General features: G+C 51.4%; 1 protein-coding gene across 3 annotated transcripts in view; it reads right to left on the bottom strand.

Annotated features, from left to right (window-relative positions):
- Positions 1-9,927, bottom strand: part of ARMC6 (armadillo repeat containing 6) — a 23,133-nt gene that overhangs the window by 5,433 nt on the left and 7,773 nt on the right. For 2 of the 3 annotated variants that reach the window (XM_017501348.2, XM_037728793.1), the window contains exons 2-5: positions 8,241-8,406; positions 7,031-7,113; positions 2,176-2,749; positions 31-70 (exon numbers count right to left, since the gene is read on the bottom strand). In XM_017501348.2, the coding sequence (XP_017356837.2) occupies positions 31-70; positions 2,176-2,749; positions 7,031-7,113; positions 8,241-8,361 (818 nt within the window). In that variant the 5' untranslated portion in view covers positions 8,362-8,406. Of the gene's footprint in view, positions 1-30; positions 71-2,175; positions 2,750-7,030; positions 7,114-8,240; positions 8,407-9,927 lie in introns of those variants that run through there. The other variant, XM_037728794.1, reaches the window with a different exon arrangement.

Raw genomic sequence — 9,927 nt, 5'->3', positions numbered from 1 at the left:
TCGTTGCGGACAGCCAGGCGGGACAGGGTTCCACAGAGCTCGCCCAGGACGCCAGGGTTATCCAGGAACGCTGCAGGGACAGGAGGAGGCAGTGGTGGTGGGGGCGGGAAGAAGCAGCCACAGGGCACTCTGGTTTGGTGGGGACCCTGCTCCACTGGAAGAGTTCAGCCCTTCTGCCTACTGCGGTGGCCACCAGCACCAGGAAGGCCCCAGGAAAACCACCAGGGGCTGCCTGGGCCTGCAGTGCCCCCTGCTGGCTGCTGGAACGACTTGAGAATGTGCCCCTCCACCCCCTTCCTTCCATCATGCCCTAAAAAAATACCACACCAACTGATGGTCTCACCTAAAAAAAAAAAACCGTAATAGCGATTAAAAAAAAAAAAAAAAAAAAGACATCTGAGACTATTTTTATGATCATAGGGTAGGAATGGTTTTTCTAAGTGCAACAGAAAACTCCAAAACCATAGAGGGATGCATACGGACCGGGCTGACGTGGGCAAAACTGAACGCAGAGGCCACAGATGGAGCTCAGAGGCGCTGCGCCAAGAAGCAGAGGTGGCACTCAGGCCGAGAGGGCTAAGGTCCTGCATCTACACAGGCCTCTGTGAAAGTCGGTTCCTGTGGCCACCTGTAGCCCCTGCAGTTCCACCCAATGCCAACCTAGGTGTTGCCATGGAGGTATTCTGTCCACATGGTTACCATCCACAATCAGCTATCTTTTATTACTAGTATTATGATTACTACTGAGTGCCGTCTCCTTCTGTCGCCTAGGCTGGAGTGCAGTGGCATGATCTCGGCTCACCCCAACTTCTGCTTCCTGGGCTCAAGTGATCCTCATGCCTCAGCCTCTGAAGTAACTGGGACTACAGGAGCACACCCCCATGCCCAGCAATTTTTGTGTTTTTACAAATCCAAAAGTGGTTTCGTCCTGTTGCCCAGGCTGGTCTTGAACTCCTGGGCCCAAACAAACCTTCCACCTCAGCCTCATAAGGTGCTGGCATTACAGGCGTGAGCCGCCATGCCCGGCCCAGTTGAACTGAGATGACCCTGATCAATGTGAACAGGACTCATGCAATCGGCTGAAGTCCTTGGAAGCAAACAAAGGAGTTTGCCCGAGAAGGGGACTGCCCAGGAATTTCTGGCCTGCCCTACGGAGTACCGACTTGCCAGCCCAAATTGCATGAGCCCCATTCCTTTATTTATTTATTATTTTTTAATTAGAGACAGGGTTTCACCATGTTGGTCAGGCTGGTCTTGAACTCCTAACCTTGTGATCTGCCCACCTTGGCCTCCCAAAGTGCTGGGATTACAGGCATAAGCCACGGTGCCCGGCCATGAGCCCATTCCTTACCAAAAAGTCCCTTCATAGATACATATCCTGTCTCTCTGGTAGAAACCTGATTGGAGCTCTTATAAATAAAACAAGAAAGGTGTGGGCCACCTCCCAGAAAAGCAGCCTGACTTTGCAGATGGTCAGGATCCATTTTCAGACCTGCTGGAGGTATGGAAGGGAGACTGAGGTGGGCCAACCTCCTCAGTAGACACAGCCAGAACCCCCACACAGGCCCGGCCACAGACCCAGAGCCACGGGGCAGGCAGGAAAGCGGAACTCATCCCTCTGACACCTTCTGTGTGCTGGCCCCCAATCAGGACTTTTCTGGTGGGTTCAGTGGATGGGATGGGGCTAGGGGTGGGGACGGAAGCTTAAGGGTCTCACAGTCAGCACCGTTACCTCCCAGGGCCAGTCACCCTGGAGCAAGACACGTGAATGTGCCTAAGGATCTCTGGCTAAATATGATCACACGTGCACACGTCCATCTGAGACTGCCACGGTGCGTGCCAGCCAGCCTCCCCCGGTCCTCTTATTTCTCTCTGGGGAGCTTCCCCTTCCCCTCTCTGTCTCTGGAGGTGGACACAGCAAGCCCTATCCCTAGACAGCTCCAGAGATGGGATTGTCACCTGTTCCTGGCCCATGAGTGCTGGCCTGGAATTCTCCAGGCTAGAAAGCATGACATTCTTCACAAGGGCTGCCATTAGAGGTGGCTCTAACCCAAGAGGCGAGGGGAGCCTGGAGCCTGCTGTGCCTGAAGCAGTCCTGAGCGCTGACCCCCAACTCTGGTCACAGCTGGCCTGCCCACCTTCATTCACTGGCTGGTGTTGACCCCTAACTCCTACCTTTGGTGGCTTCAATCAGCACCTTCAAGCCTCTGTTCTCCTGCACAATCATCTTGGCGTGGTTGTGGGCGTGGCTAATGGACATACGCATGTCGTCATCAAAGGTCATGACACGCAGGGCCCAGCAGGCCTCTCTGACCACGTTGGCGTGGTGGCCATGATGGACAATGGCGCCAGTCAGCAGGGGCAGCACGCCGGCTTTCACCAGGTCTTGCCGATTCTGTTCATGTTTCAGGCAAGCATGACGTACACAGCGGATCCCAGAACAGGTCAGGTCGGCCTCGTTGGCATTCTGGGCCAGTGTGGCCACCAGCAGCTGCAGGCCCTGGGTGTCCAGGAGGTCTGGTTGGCCATCAGTCAGCACTGACAGGGCATTGAGGGACTGGAGCAGAAGGCCCTGGTCACTTGCAGTGGCCAGCTTCCAGGCAGCAAAGATGATGGGGTAGGCCCCTTTCTGGGCTGCGAGGAAACAGCAGGCCTTGTCCTGCTTGCACTGGTCGCAGAAGCGGGTGAGGTGTGCTGACACTTCCTGGGGGCGAGAGCTGGCCACAGACTCCTGTAGGTCACTGAGTGTCTAGGAGACATGGGAGAAACCTCAGTGTCAGCTCAGGCAACAGGAGCCCAGGGTCACAGCAACAGTGTCTGGATCCCTGCAAGATTCCCTCCCCTGCAATCTGGGCCTGCAGTGGAAGTGATGTGGGGCCAGTTATAGCTCTGGCAATTTCCAGACCTGTGCTTCTAGGAGCTTTGAGTTTCAGAGGCCATAGGGTGAAGATACACACACACACACACACACACACACACACACACGCACGCACGCACACACACACAAAACCACCCAGACAAGTCAGTGTCCCTACACAGGGACTGCACATATAAATGCAGACGTAGGGAGCTTTGAGTTTCAGAGGCCATAGGGTGAAGATACACACACACACATACACACTTACACACCCCAACCAACTAGACAAGTCAGTGTCCCTATAGAGGGATTGCACATATAAATGCCGACATATTAAACATTCCAGCCCTACCTGCTATCAAGAGGCCCCAAGCAACACCAGCAGAAGAACCGTCCAGCTGAGCCCAACCAGGCAGAATCACAAGAAGCAATAAGATGCCTGTTGTTTTGGGTTGCTTGTCACACAGCCGTAACAAACTGGCACACCCATCAGTGCTCAGCTCCCCAAGGAAGGAGAAAGCCACATTCACCAGACATGCCCATCCTGATGTCTTCTTTCATCTCTCTCATTCACTCCACAGACATTTACTGAGCACCTGCCAAATGCAGTTACACTGTACAGAGAGCTGATTTACCCAAATTTGACTCTAAGCCAATGGGGAAAAAATAATAAAGCACATTGCACAGGTCAGATAAGTTTAGCTGCCATTCAACTACATGACCATGGGGCATGTTTTGGCATGAGCCAAAGATGAATCTGTGAGCCTGGAGCTTGTGAGATTAACTGCGCCCAGACTGAGTCAGGGCGGTTCTACGGAAACCACCAGCCCAAAGGGCTTTGATTTGGCATTGACAGACGTGAGAAACAAAGAAGCCTATCTGATAATCCTCACTGAGCTCAGATATGTGGGCCTGAGTGTAGGTAACAATGCAATAGGAAATTTAAAAAAATACATTTTTTGCTAAAATGGGATTCGAACTAAAAAAAAATAAGTTAACATCAGAGTGCATGACTAGAATAGACATTACTACAAAGAATATATACGAATGGCCACTAATACAGGAAAAGATGCTCAGTATCACTAATCATTAGGGAAAATGCGATTCAGACCTACAGAGGAGCCAGGCGCGGTGCCTCATGCCTGTAACCCCAGCACTTTGGGAAGCCAAGGCAGAAAGATCGCTTGAGCCCAGGAGTTGAAGACCAGACTGGGCAACACACGGAGCAAAAAAAGAAAATCAAACATAGAATTACCGTATGATCCGGTAGTTCCACTTCTGGGGACACACCCAAGAGAACGGAGAGCAGAGTCTCAGGCCAGGCGTGGTGGCTCACACCTGTAATCCCAGCACTTTGGGAGGTTGAGGTGGGAGGATCACAAGGTCAAGGGCTCGAGACCAGCCTGGCTAATGTGGTGAAACCCCATCTCTACTAAAACAACAAAAATTAGCTGGGCATGGTGGCACACACCTGTTGTTCCAGCCACTCAGGAGGCTGAGGCAGAAGAATTGCTTGAACCCGGGTGGTGGAGGTTGCAGTGAGCCAAGATTGCACCACTGCACTCCAGCCTGGGAAACAAAGCAAGATTCTGCCTCAAAAAAAAAAAATTAATAATAAATAATAAAGCAGAATCTCAAGGAGATACCTATACACCCATGTTCACAGCAGCATTATTCATGAGAGCCAAGAGGTAGACACAACCCAAGTGTCCATCAACAGATGAATGAATAATCAAATACTATTCACACAGTGGAACATATCCGGCCTTCAAACGGGAAGAAATTCAGGCATGTAGGCTGGGTGCAGTGGCTCACGCCTGTAACCCCAGCACTTTTGAAGCTGAGGTCAGGAGTTCAAAACCAGCCTGGCCAACATGGTGAAACCTTACCTCTACTAAAAATTAAAAAAAAAAATTAGCTGGAAGCAGTGGCGTGTGCCTATAATCCCAGCTACTTGGGAGGCTGAGGCAGGAGAATGACTTGAACCCAGGAGATGGAGATTGCAGTGAGCTGAGATCATGCGATTACACTCTAGCCTGGGTGACAGAGCAAGACTGTCTAAAAAAAAAAAAAAAATCAAAACGAATTCAGGCACATAGTATACCATGGATGTACCTTTAGCATATTATGCTAAGTGAAATAAAAGTCATCAAAAGACAAATACTGTGATTCCATTTATTAAATAAAATTTTTTTGAGATGGAGTCTCCCTCTGTAACCCAGGCTGGAGTGCAGTGGTGCCAACTCAGCTCGCTGCAACCTCTACCTCCCAGGTTCATGCAACCCTCCCACTTCAACCTCCTGAGTGGCTGGGACTAACGCATGTGCCACCACACCTGGATAATTTTTGTATTTTTAGTGGAGACGGGGTTTCACCATGTTGGCCAGGCTGGTCTCGAACTCCTGATCTCAAAGTGATTCCTCCACCTCGGTTTCCCAAAGTGCTGCAATTACAGGTGTGAGCCATGGCGCCCGGCCCGTGATTCCATTTATATGAGGTCCCTGGAGTAGTCAAACTTACAGCAACAGAAGGTAGAATGGTGGCTGCTAGGAACTGAGGGGAAGAGGAACAAAGAGTTTGTTTCAGTTTTGCAAGATGAGATGGATGGTTGTGATGGTTGCACAACATTGTGAATGTACTTAATGATACTGATACATTTAAAAATGGTTACAATGGGGCCCGGCAGGCGCCTGTAATCCCCGCACTTTGGGAGGCCAAGGTGGGCAGATCACACAAGATCAGGAGATAAGACCATCCTGGCCAACATAGTGAAACCCCATCTCTACTAAAAATACAAAATTAGCTGGGCGTGGTGGCACACGCCTGCAGTCCTAGCTACTTGGGAGACTGAGGCAGGAGAATTGCTTAAACCCAGGAGGCAGAGATTGCAGTAAACCAAGATCACACCACTGCACTACAGCCTGGGTAAGAGTGTGAGACTCCGTCTCAAAAAAAAAAATGGTTACAATGGTAAATGTTTTTATGAATATTTTACATAACAGCCGTGTAGCATTTCAGCAGAAATCCTCCAAGAAACTTGAAAAGCTCCTGACAGAAATGCCTTTGAGAATGCACCGTACTGGAGTTAGAACTACCAAGTTTTTCACAAGGAATTACCATGTTAGCAGGGGTGTGTAAACTACAAATAAAATTCTTAGCTTGGCATGGTGGCTCATGCCTGAGTGGGCTGAGATTGAGCCACTGCACACCAGCCTGGGTGACAGAGTGAGACTTTGTCTCAAAAAATAAACAAATAACAAAATAAATCAATCCTTATTAGGCAAGAAAGGCAAAAAGGAAACTAACAACGAGGCAATTTTCACAAGACCTCCTCAAGCCAGGAGAGGCCAGGACCCTGAGGTAGACAGAAGTCAGTCTCACGCCTTAGGCGAGCTGGAATTATACCCAGAGCTGTCTCTTCCAGCTTCCTCCCCGATCACTGCACCTCCAGCTCCCGGGTAAATGACGTTTTTTCTCTTTGGATCTCAACGTCCCCATCTGTACAACGGGGAGATCCCAGCCTTGCACGCGCTGTCTGAACAATGACTGGGAAGGCAGGGAGAAAGCACCCTGCACAGAAGCAGACCCACAGCTGGTTCAGACGCTGGAACCTTCTGCTGTCCTACAGAGTTTGATGGGCGACCGTAAGGTCGCAGTGGACTTCTTTTACCTTCCTTGTCGGGTCTCTGGAGAGGTAAGTGTCAGCTCCTGGCCTGTTTCCCCGCCGCGAAGGCAGGAATGACACCACCTACCTCACAGGTGAGCTTCAGTGCTAACGGACTGGGTGGAAAGTGCCAGTAACAGTCGGTGCTCAGTAAGTGACAGCCTTACTGTGAGCCCACTGTCTCGTCCTCTGATTCCTGTCCATCTGTCTCTGGAAAGCCAGAGAGGCCTCTCTATGGCGTCCCTGACGCTGGGCTCCCAGCATCAGGGACAAGCAAGCCGTCCAGCTGATTTCAGTGTGCGTGCCACCTGCGAAGCTTGTCCCCTGCATCAGAGGGCATGCCACCCTCAGACATGGACTCAGGGAAACCTGGCTGCAAACAAGCTTGCCTGGACACGCTGGGCAGGCCTTGACCGTCAGAGCCTGCACTCTGCCATCCAGGAAACAGGGCAGAGGTGCCCCCAGACACAGGTGACAGGGGACCTACTGTGTGGGCTGCCCACTCCTACCTGCAGGACGTCATGTGTGGGCTCCTGGGGTCCATCTGCAGAGACTTTAGGCACTGTCTTTACGATGTTGCTCAGATCAACCCCTGTTGGGCGCGGGGAGAGTAAGCACACAGGGGTCGGAAAGCAAGCGACAGCTGTCATCCCTGTGGGTGTGCTGAAATCACACCTCAGGACCCTTCTGCTAGACCACCCCAAGCCAGAAGCCTCCCACCTGCCCATTCCCGCCCAAGCCACATCAACACAGGGGGTAGAAGGTATTGGGTGCTTCTGCCACTGGGCCATGGGACAGCCAAAGGGAGCAGAGTGCTAGTGAGGCCGCTGTCATGCAAGGCTATCGCGACAGGCCATGATGTCTGTGTGGTAAGGTGCCAATGCTGCCTGGTGGGCTTGGTAGGGAAGGGAGGGACCCCATGGCCTTCTCCCTTGGGGCTCCCATCTCTCCTGGTTCTGGCTGATTCTTGCCTCTGCTGGCACCCCCACGGGAGCCCTTGCCATCCTGGATGCTTTTGCTTGTCCCACTGGCCCTGCCTAGGATCTACACCGCACTGTGCCTGAGAGGCCGGCCTCTGAGGCTGGACCGTGGGTTTGTTCAATGCGGAAGTGAACTTGAGATGGGGACTGGAGGAGGGGAGTGTGGGGTGTTCATTTCCAGCTCCCTGCCTCTGCCCCAGGGCCCAGCGCCTGTCAGGTGACCCCCGCCCAGGGCTCCTGCTCCCTGCAGTCAGGGTCTCTGCCATGGCTAGTTGTGCTGGGGTGGTCTCCTAACCCTGCCCACACCATTGCAAACAGCCCCTCATGCCACACTCCTCCGTGCTCGGTTTCAACATGCCACCTGTTTCCACAGGCTGGTAACCAACACCTGCTTCTGCCTCTGGAGCTCAAGGTGGGGTAGAGTGGGGCAGGGAGGCAGGGGTCCTGTTTCCCAGGCCAGGGTCAGGGAAAGCCTCTTCAAGGAAGTGATCAAATGAGACTCATGAGAAGGATCCAGCCCATGAATATCTGGGTGAGGTGGAAGCAGGGACAGAGAGGGCGTGTGAGAAGTGGGAGCAGGATAACCAGCCTGCCTTGGGCACAGCCTGGAGGGGACAAGGCCTAGTGCGTGCCTGGTTTCTGTGCCAGGCATGTGGCAGTCCCCAGAGGGCAGTAGCATCCTTACACCGTTCTCGCATCGAAGAGCCATGGATGGCAGGTGACAGTCACACCGCCCTACCTTGCGATTCGAACTGCTCCACGGCCTCTTTCACCGCCTCCTCTGGCCCCATTGCAAACTCCTCGATGTTCTCACGCACAGCTGCATCAAAGGTCTCCTGGGCGATGCGCTTAGACGCCATCTTCGCTGCACTGATGCTGGCGTGCAGCCGATGTGTGCTCCGGAGCTGAGAAGTTAGGGCAAAGAGAGAGCTACCTCAAAGGTGAGCAGGAACGGCAGGGCTTGGCCACTGTGAAAACACCATTTAGGAAGCATCTACCAGGGACCAGAGTCCTACAACCATCCTGGAGAAACTCTTCCCACCTAGATCACAGGAAAGGGTGATATCCCTACTTCCCTAGAGCTTCTACAAATACAGAAGAGGCCAGGTGTGGTGGCTTAGGCTATAATCCCAGCACTCGAAGAAGCCGAGGCGGGAGGATCGCTTGAGCCTGGGAGGTCAAGGCTGCAGTGAGCCATGATCACACTAGTGCACTCCAGCCTGGGCCACAGAGTGAGACTCTGTCTTGAAAAAAAAAAAAAAAAGTACAGAAAAGAACACAGAGTTTACTGTATTTTATCTAAGAAATGTGGATCTTTAATATAATGATACAAGTAATGTTATTCTAAAACTACTACGAATGTAGCAAATAATAATGATTATTATTAGGAATCAGCATGGAAGAAAAAAAGATTCTGGCTGGGCACGGGGTGTCAATGCCTGTAAGCCCAACACTTTGGGAGGCCGAGGCAGGAGGATCATTTGAGCCCAGGAGTTCGAGACCAGCCTGGACAACATGGCGAAACTCTGAAGCTCTGTCTTTACCAAAATAAAAATAAAAATTAGCTGGATGTCGTGGCACATGCCTGTAGTCCCAGCTACTCAGGAGGCTGAGGTTGGGGGATCACTTGAGCCTGGGAGGCCGAGGTTACAGTGAGCCGAGGTTGTACCACTGCCCTCCAATCTGGGCAACAGAGCAAGACCCTGATTCAAAAACAAAAACAAAAAAAAGATTCTAACATCATAAAATCAAGGAAGTGAAAACTCAGAACTCCCTATAATTAACAACATTGTAATGTATACTTGAAATTTGCTAAGAGGGTAGATCTTAAGTGTTCTCACCACAAAAAAGAAAAAGGTAACTGTTGATTGAGGTGAGTATTTCACGATCTGCCTGCATATAAAAATCAAGGTGTATAATGTAAACATATGCAATATATTTGTATAATTTACGTACCATATACAGTATAAGACATACACTGTATTAAATACATACTGGCCAGGTGCAGTGGTGCACACCTGTAATCCCAACACTTTGGGAGGCCAAGGCAGGTAGATGACATGAGGTCAGGAGTTTTGAGGCCAGTCTGGCAAGCATGATGAAATCCCATCTCTACTAAAAATACAAAAATTAGGCCGGTCGCGGTGGCTCACACCAGTAATCCGAGCACTTTGGGAGGCCGAGGCAGGAGGATCACAAGGCCAGGAGATGAAGACCACCTTGGCCAACATGCTGAAACCCCATCTCTACTAAAAAATACCAAAAAAATTAGCCAGGTGTGATGGCGGGCAGCTGTAATCCCAGCTACTCGGGAGGCTGAGGCAGGAGAATCACTGGGACCCAGGAGGCCGTGGTTGCAGTGAGCCAAGATCGCACCACTGCATCCCAGGCTGGGCAACAGTGAGACTAGGTCTCAAAAAATAAAA

Source organism: Cebus imitator, unplaced genomic scaffold, assembly GCF_001604975.1.
Source record: "Cebus imitator isolate Cc_AM_T3 unplaced genomic scaffold, Cebus_imitator-1.0 Scaffold280, whole genome shotgun sequence".
Taxonomy (NCBI): Eukaryota; Metazoa; Chordata; class Mammalia; order Primates; family Cebidae; genus Cebus; species Cebus imitator.
The sequence above is the reverse complement of the archived record's forward strand: the minus strand, read 5'-3'. Positions and strand labels throughout refer to the sequence as shown.